The following is a 25,801-nucleotide window of genomic DNA, read 5'->3' as shown; positions in this document are numbered from 1 at the left end:
TCAATTATTGTTCACTACTCTTTAAGTCAATTGGATAAAATTCATCTAGTTGCTAGTTGAACTTCTGAGAGGATTGTGTGAACTTGTTTTTACTTACTTATGGGTTTAATCCCATCAGAACAACCGATAATCAAACAGAAATAGCAAAATGTACACTTTGTGTACATACTCAGGATCACTAAGAATGTTTAATTTGAGGATTGTATTTCAGCACTTCCCAAACCCTGCTTGTTATCCAAACATCCCAAAGTGTCTCATCCATAAATAATATCAAGTTCACTCCATCCCATATAAAACATATTTATTTATATCAGTTAATAAACAACTGTTATTTCTCTTATAAACAACTGTTATTTCTCTTATAGGTTTAAAACATATAAAATTACAAAAAATCACTTTGTATGAGGAAGCTAATCAGGGAACCAGTTTGTAAAAGAACCAAAGAAAAAGGGTCTTACCTCTGCATGAGGAGTAGGGGGCAAAACCGAAGTCTCATTTTCAGTAACACTTCCAGTTGGCCCATTGTTGGGTGAACTGGGGCCAGACCCTGGAGAACTGCTACTGACTGAGGATTCTGAAAAACATTGCAAAATATTTATGAACAATATACCAAGATGAACTTTAGTTACTGTGACTTACAGCACTAGGCATGATTTTATCTTACTCCTAAGTGAGTGACAAGTACTGTTTCACTAAACAAAAGAACTAGGGAAGTTTATGGAATGTTTCTAAAATTTCTATTACTCTCTCTTTCCTTCTGTATTCACTGTAAAAACTACAACATAGTATTCAACAATTTCTAGAGAAGTAAAAAGATAACAGAAATAATCATAATGAGGGAAAGAAAGTAAAGAAAGGAATCTTACTTGCTTTTGTGTTATCATAAAAAAAATAAACAGTGATAGAGATGATGAACTTGCACACATCAGAAAAGCAAGTCATCAACACATGGAACTCAGAGCAGTTCATGCTGTGTTTGAAGAAAACTGCTTAAATGCTAAACTATAAACTACTCGTCATTGTATATGCTAATGCTGTACCTTATCATATAGTGCAAGCAAGTCGGAGTTGTATAAAGAAAATATAGTAGTATGTAAAATCTCAACCCTGCATCAATGACCTTATACAACATAATCTGACCTTCACTTTGTATAACTTATTGTCCAGAAGATGAAATGTTGCCTAAATTTAATGTGAAATCTTAATACCAAAAAGAAGAAATTCCTTTGAACAAAACTTAGATAACAACAACACAGACTATTTATTTAACTAATCTCTTTCTTCTTTAGGCATAAAATTCACACACATCTCAATTTATGAAGAAACTAATGTATTTACTAAACATCTAATTAAAAAATAGAAATTTCCAATTCCTAGAAATCCAGCTGGAGAAATCATCTTATCAGACCTTGGAAAATTACTAAGTGAGGTCTAATTAATTCCTCATCATAATTTGTTTAGTTCAACAATTTTCATTTGCCTCATCCTTACATTGTGTAAACCCAACTCTGCCCAAAAGAACTTGCCTCATACTTTTCAGAGATTGAGGGCGTCTGATCTGGTTTCCACTAGCATCTTTTCTCTGTCCTACAGTCTTCTTATGCATTTTGTAGGTAAACTGTTTCTCCTACAGTGCCTACCTTGTAAGTCCTAGCAATGTGGCTTGTTATTAACCGCTCTCTCTCAAATGGCACCAAATATGAAGGCTTTTGACAAATCTGTCCTCATCCTCTTAATCATTTATATAGTAACAGTTTCCACTTCCATGTTCATTATTCCATCTCACATTTCCTCCTCCTCCACCTATTCCCCCAAATGGACATTCACCTAACTTTGTGGCCTTATCCCTTTTCTCTTTCCTTTGTCAAAGCGACTCAATATGGTGACTTTAAATGTCATTTTTAGGCTGAATATTCTCATGAAAATTTTATTTCTTGCCTTAAATGCTTCATAAATTTCAGCCTGAATTCCTATGGAATGCTGGATACTTTCAATCTCCCATGACAATGCTTTCTAATATTCAATGTTTCCTGCTTGTCTTTGTATTTTATTACCCACCCCCTGACGTCATCCTCACTCTCTTCTTTACCCTAAAGAGTTAGTAGGGTTTGTCCTTTATATTATCTCTCCTCTATGTCTCACTGTAATCATTTTACAATAAGTATTCATTATTCTCTCTTGAATTGTGGCAAAATTATTCCTGAGCCACTACAGAAGTCTCCCAAAACATTCTTTCAAACTGTTGCCAGAAGGATCTTACTAAGACAACTTTCACCATGTCCATCTGCTCCAAAAGGGAGCCCACTATTATTTCCTACCATTGCCCTTTCTGCACAGTCACATGCAATCACATACTCTCCATAACTAACCTTCTCCCATTCCAGGTCTTTTTATCCTCCTTTCTCCCACTCACTTCATTGCAGGCCAATCCCACTTGTAAACTTAAAAGTTTGTCATGTACCATCTGTGGCCCAGACAACAGGCGCTCCCAAGGTCCACACAGTATTTTCTTGCCTTCCCTCAAATCAACCAATTACTTTCAATCTTCTATTATAAATATTTCTCTACTCAGATATGCATTGCCATTGGTGACAGAATTCTGATCCTGCCAGCTACTTATTGTAGCATTTGAACAAGTTATTAGTATTATAAAATGCTTGAACACATCGTGCTCACTGTCTTTCTGTTCATATTTTTTGCTTACATTTTGATTAATTTGGTCTTTTTCATCATTGTCTTTTATCTTGATGGCTCTTCTTTTAATCAAGCAAGTGAAAATTAAAACAAAAATTCTTAACTTCCCTTATCTTTCCAGTTATAAGTATGGTTTCCCATGAAAGTCTGATTACCATTTCATTTATATTTCCATATTTTCAATTTTTTCCCATTTTTAAAAAAAAAACTATTTCCTTAAAACTTCTTGACTTACTGATTTGAAATTCTATTGTGAAATTTGAAATTCTATTATTATATTATTTTATTTGATATTCAAACAAAAGTATTTCTTTCTTTATGTAGAAATCACTGTACTAAGCATTAAAAGTTAAGGCAGCAACTGCTGTAACAGGAGTCTACATCATCACACAGGATAGGAACTGGGAAGAGACAGCAATTACTTTCCCAGTAACACTGAGAAAAATATTAGAGAAGGTATGATATTGAAAAAGTGTAGTTCATGAAATGGGGCAACAGAGAAGAGAAGAGGGGTAGAAAGGGCCCTGCAGGCACAGGTGTCCATGCTGAAAACTTTTTTAAAAACACAGCTTTGGGGAATCAGAGGAACAGAAGGCACTTGAATCTGAAAAAGGAAAATAGCAAGTGGTTTCCACACATCAACTGTAGTGATTTGAAAGGCGGCATGGGTTTAAGAAGAGTATACACTTAAACCCATGAAATGCAGAAGAGAGTGAAGACACAGAGGAAACAGAATGACAGCAATGGCAATTTAACTGCCATTGCACCATGGTGGCTTCTGATAGATGACTGAAAGTATTTACTATTAAGATCCAAATACAGCTCATCCAAATGTGATGAAAACTGGCAGAGAAATGGGAAATAGGACAGGTGAAGACAGCTGTGTCTTGATAGTTCAGAGCTGCCAAAGGCATTTAGAGTAAGTGCAGCATACCACTTAAAAATATCTAGCAAAGCATCACAAGTGCTGGCTCACAGGCCAGAGATGTGTGCTCGCAAATGCACTAATTCCTCTTCAAATACACATGATTTCCTGAAATAATGTATGAAAAATGGAGTTACTGCCTCACAAAATTAAGAAAACCCATCATATTTTAAATATAATGAAACTCAAATGAGAAAATGACCATGTCAGAGCCCTTATAAATGAGAACTAGCCATGATTCAGACAGGCTTAAAGATAAATTCCATGGTAATTTTTAAGGAGGGAAAAATGTGGACAAAAGTTGTAACCAAGAAGAGACTAATAGGAAAATAGAAAAGAATATGGGTGTAAATATGAGGATAGATATTAAGATTATAATGTAGAAAAAGATAGAAACATGCACACTTTTCTCTTTTCAAGTTTTTCTGTTAGTGGGAATCTACACTCTCCAATTAGAAAAACCACCTATCTTCATTTACATCGGGAAATTGAGATGTTTATTGTTCTTTTACATTCATTAAAACAGATTCACTCCCCAACCACCCAATCCCACAAAGGACCTCTATTATGAAAAATGTCTTCAGATTCTTTTTTACTTAACATATGATAATATTTCTTGAAAAAAGCCTATGATTTCAAACTTAGAATTAAATTAGCACTAATTAGTGATTATACTGATAATGATAAACAAACATAAACTTTCATAAAAGTTTTATATATTGTTCATTTCTTTAATATTCTTAATCCCTCAAGGAAAAATTTTCCCACTGCGATCACCAATACTCTTCTGCCCATAAGAATGCCAATCTATCAGAATTAATAGGAGATAATTATTTTTTTCTCAAACAGCCTATCATACTGTTAAGTTGCATTTGTATTCTGTAACCAAATATACTTTTCCATCTCCACTTCCACATTCTTTCCGTTACCTCCCTATACTAGACACTGACATGGCCAAAAGAGAGAAAGAAAATAAGTCATGTTTTCAAAACAAACTAAGGATAATATTCCAGGTAGTTATAGTGACACATACCTGTAATCCTTGCTACTCAACAGGCTGAGGCAAGAGGATCACAAATTCCAGGCCCATCTGGCAACATAGGGAGACCATGTCTCAAAATAAAATGAAAGGGACTGGGGATGTAGCTCAGTGGTAGAGCACTTGGCTAGCGTGCATGAGGCCCTGGGTTTAATTCTCAGTATCGAAAAACAAAAAAAACTGGTCTTGGAGAACTACAACTGACTGACTACACTGGCAAAAGCACAATTTTTTTTGAGAATGGAGAAAAATGGTTGCAGATCACCACTTCTTTCTTGAGGCAACCAGAGGAAAAGACCAGGTATAATGCATGGCTCTAAGAAAGTAATTGATAAACAGTAGTCAGTAATACTTTGGCTAGCCTTTTTGGTTCTCGAATCCTTAGGTCTTCTCTCATTTCATACCAGGTCCAACTGGGACTAAGGGGGTTTGTAAGACATCAGGTTGAATTTCCTAACCTGTTCACCCCACTACTAACCAGGCAGCTAAAAAAATATGAACTCTTCCATTTGAGACTAGTGAAAATGACAGTTTCTTCCCCTTCATAAAAAGCAATATATCCCCCTCCTGCCATAAGTCCCAATTCACTAGTAAACACATAAAGTCATTTATGAGTTCTGTAAATTTGTTGAAAAGTCAAGGTCTTGCTGTTCCACATAGTTTAATTTTCCCAGATGCATTTTGTACATTCGTGTCTGAGCATGGGGGAAGTGTTCTTCTTGGACCTCCCTCTGCTTATTTCTGATCAGATTTCATTAAAAGTTATAGTCTCCTGGTTGGCATTCCCAAAATGGACTGCCTGTTTCTGAGAAGAATAAGGTGGCTTTGGTATTCCCTGGGCATGCCTTGATTGACACATAGTTCTGTTTTTTCATTCATTTCCTGTTTAACACAGTTGGTGAATGCATAGCAAGGTTTACTGAACTATTTGTGAGTTTTCAATAAAATTTACTTTCAAGAAATATTTCTCCTCACATTAACTTTTAATATGCACCATGCATATTTATTCTAAACTAGTTTTTAAAAATTCCTGCTACCAGCATTTGTTAGTGTATGACTGATCAATCCTCAATTACCTGTCACCTCAAACATTCGCTTCTTGAATGAAGTGACAACATTTCCATCCTTCCGCCTGAGTAAGGGGCTGCTTCTCCTCTCTGCCACTTTCTGTTTTAACCTGGACCGCACCTTCAAGTTGGGCTCAGAGGCTGGGGATTGAGACAAAGAAAATAGATAAAAATTAAAAAATAAAGAGCCATTTGCTCCTGTGTTTAAAGAAAAAGTCTAAACCTTTCCTTGCTCCCTTCTCATTCTCAAATTTAAAAACCCAAGCATGTACATAAGGCATTGACTCTAAAATAATTAAACAGACACATATAGTGATCATTTTTTATAAAACACGTGAAATGTTTTTCTACTTATCTAAACATTAATGTGCAAAGGGAGGAAAAAATCAGTTTTCTACTTAGTTCATCTAGTAGGATTGGGATCGTTCATGGGAAGTTTAATCACTAATCATGTTTGGGTCAGAGTAAGATTTATTATACTTCATTGTCAGGCCTCTTAATTCTCTCAAGGGTGAAACTCAATAACCACAAACTTAATGTGATTTTTGAGACTTTGACCTGACTTCTGGTAATAAGAAGACACCTCTGTAGCATATAATTTATGTCTAATTCTGACTCCTGGAATATTTCTTTGTCAGTAGTTTCTAACCTAAAACCCTGGGAAAACATACTCAGTGAAATAACACCACACCAGCCAGAGTCACTGTGAATAAAACTTTCTATGTACTCATTATACCATCATCTAGAAAGGGAGACTGACCAAGTCTTAGAAGTGAAAGTCTGAAATTAGGTTACCCAAAATACATACAAATATTATTTATTATATTAAATATTATACTTATGCTATTATTTCTTTGGTTACATTATTCTAAATAGTGAAGCTACAGTTTTCATTTATTAGGATTTTAAAATCAAATTTTAGAAGAATGGAAACATTGGATTGGGTCTCTGTAATAGAAGTCGATGATGATGATAGAAAGGGTATTTTTAATGATGATGGTGGTGACAGAAAGGATATTTCTCATGACAACTAATATTAATATCATGCTTTCTATGTTCCAGTACTGTTCTTATCAATATTAACTTGTTTGACCCAAAGAACATCCATATGGCATAGATATTGTTTATAATATGATAATACTGGTAAAATAAACAAAAAAACCCAACCAAACTACAGAGGATAAGTAACTTGCCCAAGGTAACAGGGGTAAAAGTGATCTTTACCCAAGTAATCTGGTCTTTTCTAAATATTGAAGATAATGCTCCTCTACCTTTCCTTAAGAATAAACAGTATAAAAATTGTAAGATAATTTTCCAAAGCACCACTATCTGAAGCAGATACAATGTAATAATACAGCTGGACTTCTTAATTAGTGAAAGAACTTTTGTTTTTGAAGGAATTTATATTTTTGCCAGACAAATGAGATCAAAAGGGGACCTTACACTCCTTCCCCTTCTTTCACTTTCAGGCTTCAAACATTTATAATTATTTTTCTCTGTTTTTCTTTTTTCCATTATCTGTAGTTTTATACTAGTACTGAAAATTCTTCTATTTGCTTTCTTGGAACTGGCTAGGTGAAATAAAGACTGGATCAAATACATAAAGGACAGAAAGTTTCTGTTTTGTTTTGTTTTTTGTTTGTTTGTTTTTAGTATGTATATGTTGGGTACCTGATTTTATGCCTGAAAATATTGAAAAGGTAAAAAAGTGAAGGCCTGAAAAATATTGTAAAAGTAGAAAATAAAGAGGTGGGGAAGAGACCAGGGGCTGACAACAAGATGATCAGTGTGACAGAGAACTGAAATGTGTTACCGTTCCTTTCATAACTTCTGGGGCTAAAAGCCCATTTTACCAAAGTGCATAAGACTGAATCTCAACGGCTAACACCTAACTTACCCAGGCATAAAGTAAGAAAATAGGACTGTATTAATTTACTTAGTTTTGTTGCCATGTACACATTTATTTTAAAATTCATTTAAAATATCAATCTTAACTCTAAAAAATCTGCAAAGTTTTTTTTCTTAGAAGAAAAATGAGGTACTAGGAGTCTCTCGGTGCTAACTACATTGACATCCTCTCTGCAGCTTTGTCCGTAACCTTGGGACCCAAATCACAGACTCTCAGATATAGACAGAAATTTATGATGGAACCTAATAGATTAAATGCTACAAACTCGCTGTCCATAGAAAGTCAGTTGCAGTGGGTGGAATAGCAAAGACAGTGCATCTTCAGGGAGCAGATGTGGGGTTGAGTCTGCACCTCATCCCTTCCCAGCTAGGGGATTCTCAATGAGACTCTAGTACTTCCTGAGCCTGATCATTCATTTGTGAAACAAAAACTAATACTTTCCCCACTTTCACCAAGATATGGTCACCCACTCAGAACCTGAGAAGAACTAAGATCTAGCTGAATGCAAAAGGAAAGAAAAAGCATATGGAATCTATTTTATTAGCAGTACTGGTGATGGTTACCCAGCTAGGAATGGCTGAGCCAGGACTGAATGCCAAATCTCCTGATTCTCAGTCTTGTCTTCCTTTTCCTAACACACTGCACCAGCTGGGACTCGGTGTCCACAGTCAAGACACAAAACTGATGACAGCTTGAAAAAACAGCAAATATCATTTAAACATTCAACGAGAAGCCTAGAATTTCACAGACCCTTCATAAAGAAATGATTTTCAAGTTTTGGTAGATAGCTTTTACTCTCATATCTATTTGAGGAAGAGCTGAACATATTAGCTCTTCAGGAAGCAAACTCCAGAATAGGAATAAGGACTGCATTCTAGTCTTGCATCTACCATCTAATTAAAAAAAAAAAAAAACACTGACCTTGAAAAATTCATAGACTCATTGAACATCTGCTCATTTATCCAAATCAGCTAAGATGACACCCACATAATGCAGTCCTGGAGTTAAAGAGGTGTGCAAGTAAACACTGACTCCACACATTAGCTATCTAGCTTTGAATGGATTACTCAACATCTTTAAATCCCCATTTCTCATGTTATAATGGGGATTGCTGTATCTGGATTTTCTTCATCTGCCCAACAGATTCCATTTTTCTTCCTTCTCAGCACCCGTGGCAACTGGTTCCCAGAAGTACACCATTCTACGCCTTTGCTGGAGTGGTTAGATTTCTTCTGGACTCAATCTACTGACAGGATACACTGGTTGCAAAATGATCAAAGATCAGGGAGGGAAGAGTGTATCCTGTACTCTCTCAGGTATGGTGCTCACCATTGGCCATAGCTTTGCACCCTTCCAACTGCACCTCCCTCTGGAGGCACCTGATTCATGGCTTCAATTCTCTGACACTCAAGAACAATTTACTCCTCTTATTTCTCTAGTCCTGGGAATAGAAGTGGCTTCCTTCTGCAGCTATTTTCTAGTTCTTCCACATCCTTCCACAGTGCCTTTAACTCTGCTCACTTCATTGTAAGCAGTCCTTCATAAAAGTCTATGACCCACGCCACAGAGGCCTGTTTCTGCCAGGGCCCTGATTAATACAGTACATTGGAGGTAGCAGTCATGGTAGAATCAAAATGTCCTGAAAGGGGAAGTCACTGGGTCTCAACTAGGGAAGAGCTTGCCCCCAAGGGATACCTGGCAATGTTTGGAGATGTTTTTGGTCATGAGTATTGGGGAACTGCCAAATAGCTTAAAGAATTATCTGGATCCAAATGTCAGTAGTGCCAAGTCTAAGAAACCCTGGGGTGAGCAATCAGTGAATGGCAGTTATTAATAAGTCTGTTACTCTGGGATGATTAAAGGAGATAATAACAACTGTCAGAGATCCTCAAAAAGTATCCCCCAAAAGGGTAAGCGAAGACGATTAGAAATTGGAGAATGCTATATATACCTTGAAAATATTAAATATTTCCATAAATTTTACTCTCAGAAAGGAATATGAACATGTTTTTAATTTTTCTATTATTTCTATTTTAAAACTATTATTAACAGATAATAAGTGTGCATCCTTATGGCGCATAGTGTGATGTTTTGCTACCTTTATACACTGTGAATTGAGCAACTCGTGATACTTAAATAATCCCTCATCTAAAAAAGTCATAATTTCTTTTTGAGGAGAACATTCAAAATCCTTTCTGCTAACTCTTGTGGATTATAATATGATATTGTTAACTACAATTACCCTCTGTGTAATAGAACATCAACACATATTCCTCCTACCTGGCTGAGACTTTGTGTAACCCTCATTCTCTGATAACCACTATGCTGCTGTTTACTTCTATGGGTTCAGATATTTCAGACTCCACATGTAAGTGCAATCATGTGAATACCATTAACATTTCTAAAGAAAGCCAATCTAGTCACCATCTCTATTGGTAGGTGGAAACACGAGAAAGGCATAATTTTCAATTGTAGAGAGGATAATATTTGAGACACTGTGATTTTTTTCATCTTCATAAATTGAAGTCATAACTTTCTAAAAACTAGGAACTACTTACATGTAAGTGCAACATTAACCTGTTTTTGCAAAATATATAATACATAATTTCTGTAAAGAAGGGGCCCTTATCCAATGGTTTAAGGAAAAGATTCTGCCTAGATTTCAATACTGGTTTTGAGTCACCAGACCTATCTCAGGGGAGAAAGTGAAGAATGGGATGATAGCTAGCCATCATATAGTCCTTGCAATGCTCTATAAACTTACTACTAACAGTTTCAGAAGCCCATACACCAAAGCTCAGCATGATATGTACCTAAGCCCTAGAATTAATGACCCAGTGTGCTGACTCAGTTTGCAGTTAGAGTTAGTTCCATTTTTAATGCTCTGCTCTCCCCAGAGGCTGAAGACTTCTATGCTAGAAACTTACTAATGGGATGCTAATCCTCAGAGCCCAGAAAGAAATCACTAGATGGGGAGAAGTTCTGCTTATATGTGAATGCATTTTATGGCTACTTGCACTAATTATCTTTCTATTTTTACCCCACACCCATAACCATCTATATCTCAATTAATCACAGAAACTGAGAGCACACTTTCTACTTGCATATTCAATTAAATGCATTTTTCTGCTAAAATGATAAACTTGCAAAAATATTATGCATGAGACCCTGGGTTTGCAAAAAATTGATCTAGTGAAAACAACACTAAAATAAATGAGAAAACCTAAAACTTTTTATCTTCTCACTTGAAGGAAAAAAAAATTGAACTAAAGTCAACAAAACACGGAAAGAATGTTGCGCGAAGTAAAGGTATTTCAAATCTTTGTTCTCATATTGATCTGTATGGTTCGGACCAAACTTAGGGTATGAGAACAAAAACTGGGAAATAGATAGTGAAGTTAGGTAGTAGACACACAGGTTATAAAACCAGGATTCTAAGGTACAGTAAATGGCATCCTAGACTTGTCTTTTCACTAGGATGTGTGTGTGTGTGTGTGTGATAGTGTACATGGGAGTTCAGTGTCATGATCTGTTCGTGTAAACACACATACAAACACACAAACAACCTTTTGTAGAAGTATGCAGGCCTCTGACATAATGAGACCAGAGTCTTGATTTCAATGGTAATTCTTTCATGGACTAACCATATGCCAGATAAGCTGATCAATCTGTGGATCATTTCATCATCTATAAAAAAGGAATGACATTCCTTATCACACATCTTGGTAAAGGATTAAAGAGGTAGAAAAAGTTTAGCCAATTGGCTGTCACATTGATGTTGAATAAATGCATGCGTCATAAGGCTAAGAAACCTAGGTTAAAACACAATAAACAAGATAAAAAATAACTAGAGGGATAGATGGCTCTGACTGGAAGACTCCTGAGCCTAATGAATGTTATCTATAAAAACAATGAAATAGCAATAATCCTTTTCTGAACTTTTACTTAGTATATTTAAAAGACTTTTTATTAATAATTGACTTTACATATTTTCCCTACTTTTTGAATTGATCTATTTATAAATTCTACTCTATTAATTTGTTTTTTAAACATATTGCAACACATTAATGTACTATATGGACATTATTTCTGTTCACTTTTAATCTTAGGTTATGACTACTCTTTACATCAATAATTTAGACAAAAATGTCAATACTACATATCATAGTATGTAGAAAATCTCTGTTCTCATTGGAAATTATCAAAAGGTGAAAAAGAACTACTTCTCACTGTGATAAAATATTATTATTTATGTTAATACTATTTAGAACATACTATTTCCTAATACTAAGGAAGATAATTATTCATCAAGATTAAGCACTAGATTAATGTTTCTTTACACTAAAGAATGTTAACAAGACATTCAACAATTCCACCTGCCATGAACATTTAGCTCTAAAGGCTACTAAATGGAGGTCCAGCCTCCACTGTCAGCCTCCGATTCCTTTAGTGGCATTGTCCATTCTTTCTGAATGTACTGGACAGCTGTTACCTTATCCAATGGGCTGTTTTTCTCAAGAGTTTCTCCTGCTATCTCTCACTCAAAGGGCTGCCTTAAAAGTTGGCATTTCAAACATTCTGTCACTTGGAACCAAACGTGAAATCTATCACTTGCTTACTCTCTGTCCCTGATGATGATTGGGCCTCCTGGAATAGGACCTGCCCCTGTCTCTCCTCTTACTAGCCATGCAGAAATCCATGTCCCATGTGAACTGTTCAACTGAATACACATTACAATTAGGAAAGAAACTTTGGGGACAGAGTAGGAGCCTTTAATCTAGTTGATCAAAAGAGATAGGCTATGCTAATTATGAGTTTCATAATTAGACAAAAGCTATGTATTTTCAAAAGTAGAGTTTGGTAATAATAATGCAATAAATGTATCACAACTTATGCCTTTTTTTGGCTTGGGTAATATGAATCTTTAATGTTGTGAGTCAAGATTTTATACACTTTAATATTAAGGATCAAAATTTCTAATCTATTTTTAATTATAACAATTTAACAATATGAAATTCATATATAAAAGCCTTTTAAAAATCACTGGGGAAATTTTGGCTTCTAATAACTAGTCATATTTATAGAAATATATGAATGTAATTTCCTGAAGAACCCTTCAATTGAAAAATACTACTGCAAACATCTTTCCATTCTCTTACTGCAAACATAAAAAAGTTTATTTGGTAAAAAAAACAGTTATCCTTTTATAAAAATGATTTTGGTAAACATTACTTATATTACACAATTTACAGTGAAATCTTCTGAAAAGTGTTTATTTTGTAATCACATTTATTATTTTCTTCTGGTTATCTATGCCATACATGATTGAGATGCTTAAGACTAGGACAACTGAGGACACTTTCCAGCACATTTCCTTTGTGTTTTATTGTAAAAGAAATTGAAAGTGAGAACCAAATTGTATGTGTGGTTATGTGTCTCTTTCCACACAATTATATATTTAAAAAAATACATGGACATAGTTCACACTATTTATGAATATTTATGTATGATATATCTTATTTAAGTGTATGATAATGTTGAGTATGTAGTTGGTCTGTAGTGTTTTACTTTGAAAGACAGCACAGCAACACATATTATTGTGAATCTCTATGGCTATTCATATTTCCTTCCATCAGTTTAAAGATGAATTTAATTACTGGGTTACTTTCACATATCAGAACAAAAATACTGACCAATGACATCCTCCTAATGACTAGAAAAAATATACTAACAGGCATACATGGGAAAGAATATTCCTAAGTTACCTAAAACATCTCAGAATAGCATGAGAAGCTAGAGTGGGGACCTGGGTAAGGGAGCATGACCCCAAGAGGACTAATAGCTCTAGGATGGCATTTCCCTGCATCACCCAGTATGCCAGAACAGGGGCCCCTGGAGCTCAAAGCCCATAACAGGACACTCAGATGCCTCAACCTAACAGTGGTGTTATCAGCCAAGCAGCTTCTTAGTGATCAGCTGGCTTAGGTGGCTCTCGGTAAAACACATTTAATGAGTGAATGAATGAATGCAAAAAGTGCTAGTCAATACTGCCCTTTTAAAAAAAAACTGGGACAAGGAGTGAATTATAGTTTTATTCAAAATTTTTGGACATTTTGCATACAATCTACCATTTTTAACAGATAAATATAGTTTAATCAAGCAATATGATTCTGGACAGAAACAAATTATAAGTTGTAAAATACTTAATTATTTTTATAGTTAAAATTAAAACCTCCTGTTGACCTGATTTTATTGTTTAATTAAATTCAATAAACAGCTATGAAATAATTATGAGAACCAAGGCTTCAAATTTCATGAGGAATGGAAGCATATTTAGTTATATTCCATTGTTCTTTTTAAGCATCAAAGCAATGCCTATTATACAGCATAAACCCACTAGTTATTTAAAGAAAGGAGGAGTTGAAGGATGGGGAAAAGGGTGTGTGAAATGCTCAGGCATCTGCCTCAGAGATAAGGTGGACAGCTTTACTGCTAATGCCTAGCAAGAGTGAACATCAGCCTGGCTATGATCAATGCCCTGTGATAAGTATAAGCAGAGCGTTGTGGCTGTAAAGAAGAGCTTCATTTGCTTTAAAGGATGACGCCCCAGGGCTGAGTGAAATGCTGACAGATAACAGTGGGAGGGGAGTACAGTGCTAAGCAAAGGGAACAACCATATCCCACACCCTAGGGAGGATGCCCACAATTTTGAGAAATGAGGACTAGACATGGTGCTGGGAAAAGGAATATCAAATGAAAATATATACACTTAATATATGTCTTTAAATCCTCTCTCTTTTTGGCTCTTTTCTCTCAATATATAGTTCATGCTTAAATCTTTCACATTCAAATAGACACAGATCTTACTTTCTATTTCCTGCATTTGAATTTTAATTCAAGTCAAGCTTTATTTTTTAAGTAGCTTTGTACTTGCCACCATCATTTCCTTAACCTCAAGACACTACAATGTGGTTCAAGTACTCACTGAATCACTGAAACTACTATATTGCAGAGAGTGCTCAGAACAGTGAACACTGTAATAGATTTTTTTTGTCTGCTCTTAGTACCTAACAACTACATAGGTTCATGATAGCAGTCAATAAAATGTTTTTAAAGGAATGAATGCATGTTTATAAATGTATCCAAGCATGAAAGGAAACTTACATTAAAAGTCTGGATTTAAAATGTTGAGAAGTAGTTGAACTTCTTTTTTTTAATGCCTAAGAATTTTGTGATGCTGAATGTTATGGCAAGAGGTCTTATAGATCAGATGTGGAATGCAGAAGGAATTTCATTTTTCTGGCAAGCATCACAAATACCATGCTTTGGAGTCAAGGGACTCCATATCCCACACAGCTTAAAACGCCTTCATATGCTAATTCTTTTATGCTTTAATTTTTCAAATACAAAGTATTTTTTTTAATTTTCCCACATAACATACATACTATTTTAAATAAAATGTTAAAAATAGTCCTATTTGTGGATGTAAACTCCTATTGTAGTCCATATATTTATATCTACATGAGAAAGTTATTAAGTGCCTATTATGAGTTCTTTGAAAATGCTGGGGATACAATACCAAATAAGCTATATTTTCCTCAAGGTTTGCTCAATTGAGTAGAGAATTTTACTTTTAATATAGAAATTAATGCACAGAAGTGTGTCCAGGTATATTTGGGCATATATACTTGTCATAAAGAACACAATGAATATTGGAGACGAAGGGACCAAGTAAAGCTTAACAGAGGGGGAGCATGTGTCAGCTGAGCATTTAGAGATGACCCAAAGAAAAAACATTTAGTTTTTTTCCAAATGCAAGGAGCATTTGGAAAACCAGGTGTTAAATAACTTGTGTGAGTGCAAAACAGAAACATTTGTCCATGAACTTCCAGTTTAGTAGCTCTAGGACCTCTATAAGGTGGTGGAGGCAAGAGAGAAGGCTAGGGAGGCGGGAGAGGTTGTGCTTGCCATGGAAGAACTTGTCTTGTATGTCACAGAAGAGAATGTAAAAGTAAATGTTTTTTTAAATAAGCGGATAGGAAGACTAGATTTAAATTTTAAAAGATAAATGGCTTAATGGACAAATGAATATGAAAACAGAGAAAGGTCAGTAACTGGGGATTGAAATAAAGGGGTTGAAATAAATGGGAATGAATTAAAACAGCAGGCTTGATTAAAAAAAGAGGAGGCTTCAGAACAAACTTTATCTGATAAGATAAAGGAGAACTAAGAGCTCCTTGCAGCTCCCATGTTTCTGGATTAGGTCACCATGAAGAAGAGTCTCTCTAGGGAATCACATCATTTTGCTTAGTTCAGGTGGCTTTCTGGTCAATCTTGTCATATACACATATTTTTAACAATCCACTTCTTGCTACTTAGAATGCTCCTTCTCTTAATTTTAAGCCTTCAGGTGCAATCACTAGTCTGCTTGGCTCTTCAAAATTCAAAACCCTCTACTATCCCCACTCCCAGCAGAATACAACAGACACTAGTATGGCAGTATGTAAAAACGTGGATGTGTAACCAATGTGATTCTGCAATCTGTATACGGGAGAAAAATGGGAGTTCATAACCCACTTGAATCAAATGTATGAAATATGCTATGTCAAGAGCTATGTAATGTTTTGAACAGCTAATAAAAAAGACTTATATGTTAAGATATCTAAATTGATGAAATACTCTTAAATAAATCTAATAATATCTTAACTATAAAAAAAAATTCAAAACCGCTCTGACATTAGGTGTCCTGCTTCGGCAGTGCCAGCAATGAAGGAGCAGCACTAACTTCCCACCAACAGGTATCTGTCTTCTACCCAGATACCACCTCATCTCTTGCTCTTTTCCCCTTTCAAAACCTTCTAAGTCCTTAAGGAGATTATTATTATCTATTTTCCTTTGTAAATTTTGACTTTATAAACTTTGTGGTTTTGGAATGTTCTCGGTAATTCAGTTCTGCCTCAATGGAATCTGCAGCTTTATTCCACCATAAATCATGACTTTTCCTTTTAGTGTGTATTTATAAGGAAACACTATTATCTCTGTCAAAGTATATAAAAGGCAAAATTTCATCTCTGGATTTATTCAAGTCACCTAGAACCCTTTTCCAGAGACTTTTTGTTAAACACCTTCTATGTAGTCTACATTCTCTAGATGATTTTGGGGGATGAAGAAACTTCAGTAGTATTTCAAATAAAATGGTAAACTGGTAGTAAGACCAAGTATACTATAGAAAATTTCAAAATGAAAACTCTAAGCAGTTGGGATAGGAAGAATAATAGTCCAATCCAAAGATGTCTATGTTCTATTCCTCATAACTTGTGAACTGACTGGTTCCAGGATACCTCCCCTCCCCTGCTTCGTGGACACTGAAGTCTTGGATGCTCAAGTCCCTCATATAAAATGGCATTACATTTGAATGTAACCTGTGCATATCCTCCCATACCCTTTAAATCATCTCTAGAGTACTTATAACAGATACAATGCAAATTCTATATAAATACTTATTATACCACATACTGTTTAGGGAATAATGTAAATGCTTTGTAAATAATGATACAAATGCTATGTAATATAATAAATAATATATATTGTAATAAATAATGTAAATGCTATGTAAATACTTATATACTGTTTAGGGAATAATGACAAAGAAAAAAGAGTCATGTTCATTCAGTGCAGGCATTTTTAAAAAATATTTTTGATCCCCAGCTAGTTGAATCTGCAGATGTAGAACCTGAGGATACAGAGGACTGACTATATGTCACTTTACATGCTCCAAGGGGAATTGAAGATTTCTAAGATTGCTCATCAGCTGACTTAAAGATAAGGAGATTAAGCTGGATTAAATAAGTGGGCCCAATGGCAATCACTAGGGTCCTTTTAAAATATAAAAGAGAGAAGCAGTGATATAGCTTGAGAAAACCTAGACTGATTATTATTGGCACTGAAAATGGAAAGCATCCACAGCCAGAGAATGCAGCTCCCAGAAGCTGGGAAATGTGGGAAAATGGATTTGCCCCTGAGACTCCAGAGAGGTGTACAGCATAGCTGACACCCTGACATTAGCACAGTGAGACCCATTTTGGACTTCAAACTTCTAAAATGGAAGGTAATGAATATGCATTGTTTTCACTGTGTTTGTGGTAATTTATTAAAGCACCCAAAGGGAACCAATAGAGACAACTAATGAATTCCCAAACTGGCACTGTTTGGAAGTCTGAAGATTCTGAAATACTGCTTTTAAATAAATTTGGTTTTATTGTGCTGTTTTGTATCTTATTTTTAAGGTGATAAAGAAGGATATCAAAGAGAACTATTAATGATATATGCCCATAACCAAAAGTTTTGGGATAATAATTTAAAATTAATTTATTGCTTTATCACACTTAAGTTTCTACAAAGGTAAATACTTTAATATATTTATTTGCAAAAAATTGAACAGTTTAAAAAGAAAGGCAAAAAGGATAATTTTTCCTTTTAAATTTTTCTGTGAAAGTTTCATGAGGGTATAAGTTAAGAGTTATTTATTGTAACCTTAAAAAACTGAGAGTACTTTGTACCTAATTAAATAACCATGATAAGCAAACAATTTCCAAGTCTTGAGTGGGAACATTTTCCTTTTCTTTTTCTTTAGATTCCAATTGAGGTATTAAATTATTAAGCCAAAAACTCTATGATAAAGACTATTTTTCAGAACAATATCCCTTTTTGGTTCAACGTAAATAAAAGAGGAGGAGAACCAATTTAAACCTCTAATTAGTTTCAAATTGTAGTTAATTAAAATATTTTTGCTTTTATATAAGATCTTTATGGAATGAGATACAATCCCAGGCTCCTACAACTTAATCAGCTAAATATAAAATGTAACCTTCCATCTGGTAAATCAATTTAACAGACATAATTGTGCCCCACCATAACTCAATAAGACACTGAGGAAAACCATTGAAATGCTATTTCCTTTTCTTTAGAAGAGAATTATGTACAATTTCAGCATGCTTTGCCTTTCTAAAAGTTAAAGTCAACAGGGAGGTATCACTCTCCTTCACATGAGTTTCCCATGAGAAAATCAACAGCAAAGTATAAAGCTTGTGCTGTTATTCATGAAACACTCCATAATGCTAACTTGGCTTTAACCAGAACATATTATTTGGCAGCTAAAACCTTTAATTAGAGTTGTGGTTTGAACAGATTTTCACTGAATTTATGTTCTGTAGGGGCTCAAAGAACAACTTTGTTTTTCTAACCAGTTTATTCTATTTCAGGTGGTTTAAATGTACTTGAGCAAGTGGTGGAAAAAAATGAGAATGTTGTTCTGATTCTTATTCTGTTGGCTTTAATTATGATTCACCATTTCTTAAGGAGTACTAAGCATCCGACAAGAGAAGGAAAATGAGACACTCCTTTCAAGAAATATTTCCTGAGTACTTGCTCTGTGTATTTATACTAGGCGTTATGGAAGGGAAAAAAAAAATCAAGACGATTCCTTCTTAAGGGATAAAAAGCAAGTGGAGAAATGTGTTGGCCTGATGATAGACTGGACAAGAGGAGAGAGAAAGAAGGTGATGGGGTCAGACTTGAGTCTTAAGGTGGAGGCTGCATGACACTGGCATTAGTAGAATGGGGAAATCAGGAGGAGAAGAAATTCCTGAGGTGGAAGATGAGTGTCAACTTCTATGCCTGTTTAGGACATCTTAGAAACACTGTGTGCAGTCTACAAAAGGGCTGACAGGTAGAGATGTGGATTTAGACCTCATAAAAATAACTTAAGGGAAAAGATGAACATTGTCCTGATCAGGGTTCACATAACAGGTGAGAAACCTGAGTTAGGCCTTAACATTAGAAATACTGACCTATCAGAATGGATAAGAACTAACATCATTAGATAGTGATGATGATTAAAACAGAAAAATGAAAACAACAGAAGAAGGCATGATTGAACTTGAAGATCCCATTTTTCATGGCCTACAGATGTGATGCATGCCTTAGTAGAAAACAGAGGGGGAAAAACAGATGAATGGAAGCACAGCATACAAAACTAAAACTCCAAGGAGCATGGGGTGATCAACTGGTTAAAAGCCACGGAGGGAAGGAATGTAGAAAGAGAAGGAAGGAGGGAGGGAGGGAGGGAAGAAGGGAGAAAAGAAGGAAAGAAGGAAAAGCCTGAGAAAAATTCCACTGAAAATGATTTGGGAATCCCTGGTGTCCTTTGAAAATACTGACTTAGAAGAGACTAAAGAACTGCATTGGAAGATATAGATTTCTACAACATCATAACCTAGTACAGAATTATTTTGGAATAGATGCTAAATAAACATTATTCGGAACCCAATCATATTATAGGTGATGATAAAAATAGGCTCAGAGTCTGATAACTAAAGAAAAAAAGACAACAATTATAGCAACATCACAGGGTGGTCCATCTACATAATTTTTTTTTTATTTTTTAAAATTCACTTTTCAGGAGAGGGCTGGATTTTGAGGGTTTGGAAGCAATATTAAAGGAGCCTGTTAATTGGTAAACCCAGAAGATACTGTATTAAGGGTATAATTGCACAAAGTCTATTGGAAACAGACTCTGAGTAACTTGAAATCAAAAACTGTCTCTTAATCAGCTCTGTGAGCTCAGAGTGACCACAACTTCTGGCCCAGAGTAAGTGCCGAATAAAAGTTTGTTCGCATTTCCTTTTTCTCCTGTCTCATTTAGCAAGACTGAATGGGGCCACTGTGAAAACTATTTCTTTGCAATAGCTTGAATTAGAAGATTAGTAATGAAACTCTGGGAAGAATGACAAAAATAAATGACTGATCATAATATTTTCAGTCCCTTCCAATCTTCATTCTTTGAAGCAGCCCAAAGGCAAAATATACTCAATGTCAGAGGAAGAAGTCTCATTGATCACCACCTAAATCCCTGAGCTGCTATTCAGTTCTTACTCACCTTTATTTTCCTTCTAGTTCTAAGTTAAAAATATACAATTTCTTAGACTATGCCCTTGAATATAATTTCTACCAATACGGTTCAAAAATACTTTTCTAGTCAGTCTAAAGTTTCACCTTTTAACATTGACAATTTTTAAAAACTCAAAGAGCGACTGTAAACATAAACTTCCTGATTTTTGCCTTTTACATTCTCCTTTTAGAATCTGGACCTTAAGAGCTGAGGCCAAGAGTTATGAGGTTCCCTTATGTAGCAGCATCTCCATTCCTGCCTCTGTATTTTCCTGTGGCCTTATGTCTTGCATCTCTGCAATTTTCTCAATACAGCTTCTGTACTTATTTTTAAGCAAGTGAAAGGTATTATAATGTTACCAATGTTGTCCTTGAAATATCCAACATGTTATTTCTCTTCCTGCCTCCTGTTGCAGAGTTCATCACTGAATTCTACATCTCATCTTCTTTTCCTACCCTGAATTTCTCTGGAAATCTTTTCAAGACTCTAACATTGCTGTGCTTATCCTTAAGTCCTCTTCACTTCCCAACCTCTCCACCACCACAAGCTCTTCCCTCTCTCTTTCTCTCTCTCCACCCTCCTTTTCTCTTGCCCCTCTCTCCTTCCCTCCCTCTCTCTCTCCTCTCTCCCCCCCCTCCTCCATCCCTCTCATCTTTCTTTTCTGTACAGCCCATAAAATCATTATATTTGCAATACATAAGCACACTAATTCTTGGAGAGAGATAAATATTATTCTAATAATGAATCCAAAGAGAAGTTACTTGACATGTATGCATACGCAATAGTAATGGAAAACATAATGGATCTGTCTGTACCAACATTTACAAAAGCTGGAGAAATATTCTTCATGTTTTTCTTACAACTGTAAGTGAATAACATAATAAGTCCACAGTCCTCTGTTCCCCTATACAAATGTACCAGATTTGGAAAATAATTTATTTGTGTATAGAAACTGCAAACTGACATATTTTGGCACTAATTTCACATTTCCAGTTCTCAGAATTCTGTCACTGATCAACAAATTAGTTCTTATACTTATTTGTGACAAACATTTGGAAATCCCAACTTTCAATGATGATATTATACTTTTGGAATAGTTTATTTGGAAAAAAAAGTTAAATATTTAGATGTAGAAAGAACATATCAATTTGTGGTTTTTGAATAATTTCCTTTCAATGGAAAAATGTTTGTCACAATTGGCCTTACAATGAAATGAATAGCCCAAACTAGCATGCTATTTCTAAAACATTTTGAACATTACTCATTATTGGACTGAAGTTAACTTGCAAATAGTACAACCTAATTGTTATAAATTTCTACTTTTACTGGGATGGATGCAATGTAGTACTTTGATTTTAGTAAAATTGCCTTTTTCAATGATACTAGATATGGGTTATTTCTGAACAAAGTGTAAAGGTTAAGGGACCAGATTCTGAAATAAAATTCCTGTCTTCAGACATGGCATTGTACATGCTGCTTTGGTAAATAAAATGAAAACTGAGTGAAATTATTAAACCTCTCTGTGATTGTTCTCTTATCTATAAAACTGATAAAAATTAATGAAATATATTTTGGGGATTACTGTGTGCATAACATATGCAGGTAGAACGTTCAGAATGACGACGGGCACATAGTGTCCAATGTAATCTGTTTCTACTATGTAAACATAGCTGGTTGTTGATTCTCTTCAAAAGTATTACTTAACAAATATATTTAAAATGTATGTATTATCCCTGCTACTTGTGATCTCAAAACCCAGTGATTATCTATTTACTCCTCACTGAATATCACATGAAAGTAGTTTGCTGCATTTTTATCAGTGGAAAGATGCAGTGTCTGAGCAGGTAAATCACTATCAACATCTAATTAGTTATTATGTTCCTCTTAACATTATATTCTCCATTCCTAAAACATGGTCTATATCACAAATGTCTCAGTGCATTTCTCTGGCAATTATAGTATTTGTTTTATAAACTTACATGATCACCTTTTGTAATATTTCACAGCAGGATGGATTTGACAGAAATGTATTGTGTTCTTATCAACATTTTAAATAAAATAAATCGAAAAGACCTTACAGGAAAAAAAGAGTATGCTTTGTTTTGTTTTCAGATATGTGTGTGCATTTATGTTGCGCATCAGTTGGTCATAGCCAAAAACATTTTTTGAAAGACAAAGGTATATTCACATGAAAATAGTTTGATTGCTATCATGGAGGCTACGAAACTAAAACATAAATCCTGCCACTGAGTAAATGTCATTATTACAGAGGAGGCAAGGGCAAATTAAGGGAACTCAATTGTAAAAGATTCCAACATCACAGCTTCAGTCAGGGAAGGTACAGAATTGGGGAATGTTCCCTGTAAGTTGTAGTAGTTAAAATGGCTTTTGAAGAATGAGCAGGCAATTTGGATCTGAAAAGTTCACTGAGGAAAGAACCAAAGCATGTGTGAAAAATCACACAAATTTTCAGTAAGAGAGTACCAGGGTCAGAACTGCCCTTTGGAAAGATGAATGCTGGTCAGAGTTTCACTCATTCTACATTAAGAGTCATAATCAACTCTATCCAAACTTCCAGAATGGACAGGTAAAGCAGATTCTTTCTTCCCCTCCACCCCCAAGGCCTCCAAGTAAAAGAGTCCTGAAAACTGGAGAAAAGAGTACTTGTTTTTACTGTTCTTGTAAAGCTGTGAAGAGTGAGTCTGGGCTGTTCTGCATTATGCTCTCCTTAATTTGAAGAATGTATTCATCATTGTGTACAAAGACCAGCAGAACCCAGACCAGAACTCATATTTCTAATATGAACATCTGAACACAATGAACTCGCATTATCTAAGCATCTAGACACTTAGAAGAATTTAGTTCAATGAAAACCTCCCAATACCCTCCACCTTTCAAATGAAACTGGTTTGTATTTGGTTCTTGCTCCTTAAAAATAAAAGAGCCTGAAAAATAGAATTCTTCTCAGACATCATTTCTTCTTTGGGTAATGTGATTTAGAATGCTTCTAAGGAAGGTCATGCCCAAATCCAAAGGGAAGAGTTTTTTGCTGTGACTGATGACTAAACTCTTCTCAGTGATCTCTGCTACAGGGGTTCCTGCCTTGGTTTATATCTGTGTTGTCCTATTTGACAGTCACTAGCCATGTGTGACTATTTAAATTTAGATTTAAATTAACTCAAAGTAGTCAACAAAAATTAAGCTTCTAAATCGTACTAGCCACAATTCAGTTGCTCAATGTCTAATGGCAACTTGTAAATTGGGTAGAACCAATAGAGAACTTTTCCATCACCACAGAAAATTCTACTAGGAAGAACTAGTCTATGGTATTTTCAAGGAAAAATATATGTATAATTACACCAGCCAATGAAATCTCTTTGAAAATTTTCTTAAGTAAAATACCCAAAAATATTAAAATAGAAGTTGCAGAATAAAGACACTGAAAGTTTAGAACAAGAAAAAAAAAATCAGCACCTTAATGTCTTCTTTTCTATATTCTTCAGGTGGATCTTTGCTTTTACTCAAGAATGCTGATGATCTGTACATCTGAAGTACTTTCCCAAGAAGGAAGGTGATTCAAATGCTAATACATTAATGTCCAATCAACCTATTAGAAACCGACTCCATATGCTTCATTGTGAAGACTGTGAGCTCCTTAATGTCAAAATTCTTTAGTAATCTACTGATTTCTTTCTTACTCAGTACTAAGGCCCAATGCAAAGTGTGTTTTATCAAATAAGGAATGAAGAAGTAACAAATACCCTCTTCAAGGACACTTTTTAACCACCTATTAAGGAATTTAAAAAAAGGATAAAAACAACATGAAATTTGATACTTAACAATTGACATATAATTGCTAGTGTTTTATAGGAATAGTTATAATGACATGAGAATGAAAATAAGGGGTATTATGGTTTGGTTATTAAACATCTCTTGAAAAGCTGATGGGCTAAAAAACACAGGAATGTCAGAGGTAAAATGATTATAAGAGCTATAACCTCATCATTGGATTCATTAATTTGATGGATTAATAATTTGGATGAAGGACGGGGTGGTAAATGTTGGCAGGTGGACCACAGCTAGAGAAGTAGCTCACTGAAGGCATGGCCTTGGAGATCATATTTTGTCACTGGATCTTTGATTTCCTCTCTCTCTGCTTCCTACTTGCTACAAGCTCAACAATTTTCTTACACCATGCCCTTCTACCTTGAAGTTCTGACTCACCTCGGACCTGCAGCAATAAAGTCAGCTGACCATGTCTGAGACCTCTAAAACTGAGAACTATTAGGCCCACATCAATTTTCCATATTTTAAATTGTCCTCATTGGGAATTTTAGTCAGAGTGAGAGAAAGCTGACTAACATTAAGAGGAGAGTCAGAATAAAGGATTTATGAAAAACAACACTTGAATTTATTTTGCATGTGGATAGGTAGGATAAAAAAGGGAATCAGTATAAATAGTTGAATAAAAATAAAGAGGCTAAAAAGCAAATAATCTATAAAAGAGGAAGTTGGTGGACATAAAGAAAGATAAGGCCTTTGATGAAAAATTTTGCATGCCTTGATAAACTGTTATTATGTACTGGTTTAAATACTAAGGTTCTTGAACAAGCATATGGCAGTCCACCTCCTCACCCCCAGGTATCTTTGTCACAAAGGAAATTTTAATTTCAAAGGAACTGGGTGAATAAAAATTTAAGGAGAATATAATCTCACAAACTTTATTATTTATTTTGTGTCACGCTTTAATTTTTCTCATTAGCTATGTCTAGGGACACGTAAGTGCGTATATTTGCAGGAATATTTCCCCAGTGTTTCAAGTTCTACAGTTGTGAATATTTCAAATGAGGAGTCATTTTTCAATCATCTTCATGATTGTATAACAGATGGCTAAATGCTTTTAAAAGTCTTGACTATTATTTTTTGCCAATTTATCATACCAGTCTTATCTAAAATGTCCTGCCTGTTTCTAATTGAGCATTTTATGGGGAGAGAAAAATGTGTCATTGGACTTTGCTACAGTTAACTATTATGATGAATTTGAGATATAATCACACATAAGTACAATTGTTTATTTTTTACTTAAATATTCTTCAAATCATCAATATTTTCTTATATACTGGTCATGAAGACAAATGATATATTTTCTTCTTATACATAATCTTAGGTACCATTTGGTGATTTTCATTTAACTAAGAAATCTAAGATCTAAAATCAT

At 34.8% G+C, this 25,801-nt stretch overlaps 1 protein-coding gene across 29 annotated transcripts in view; it reads right to left on the bottom strand.

Annotated features, from left to right (window-relative positions):
* Hdac9 (histone deacetylase 9) overlaps positions 1-25,801 on the bottom strand; it is an 863,294-nt gene that overhangs the window by 353,369 nt on the left and 484,124 nt on the right. For 19 of the 29 annotated variants that reach the window (XM_048799672.1, XM_048799670.1, XM_048799674.1 and 16 more), the window contains 2 exons: positions 5,735-5,866; positions 459-574 (listed from right to left, as the gene is read on the bottom strand). In XM_048799672.1, the coding sequence (XP_048655629.1) occupies positions 459-574; positions 5,735-5,866 (248 nt within the window). The remainder of the gene's footprint in view (positions 1-458; positions 575-5,734; positions 5,867-25,801) is intronic. The other 10 variants (XM_048799667.1, XM_048799668.1, XM_048799666.1 and 7 more) reach the window with 1 other exon arrangement.

This window comes from Marmota marmota, unplaced genomic scaffold, assembly GCF_001458135.2.
Source record: "Marmota marmota marmota unplaced genomic scaffold, marMar, whole genome shotgun sequence".
In the NCBI taxonomy this organism is placed as follows: Eukaryota; Metazoa; Chordata; class Mammalia; order Rodentia; family Sciuridae; genus Marmota; species Marmota marmota.
The sequence above is the reverse complement of the archived record's forward strand: the minus strand, read 5'-3'. Positions and strand labels throughout refer to the sequence as shown.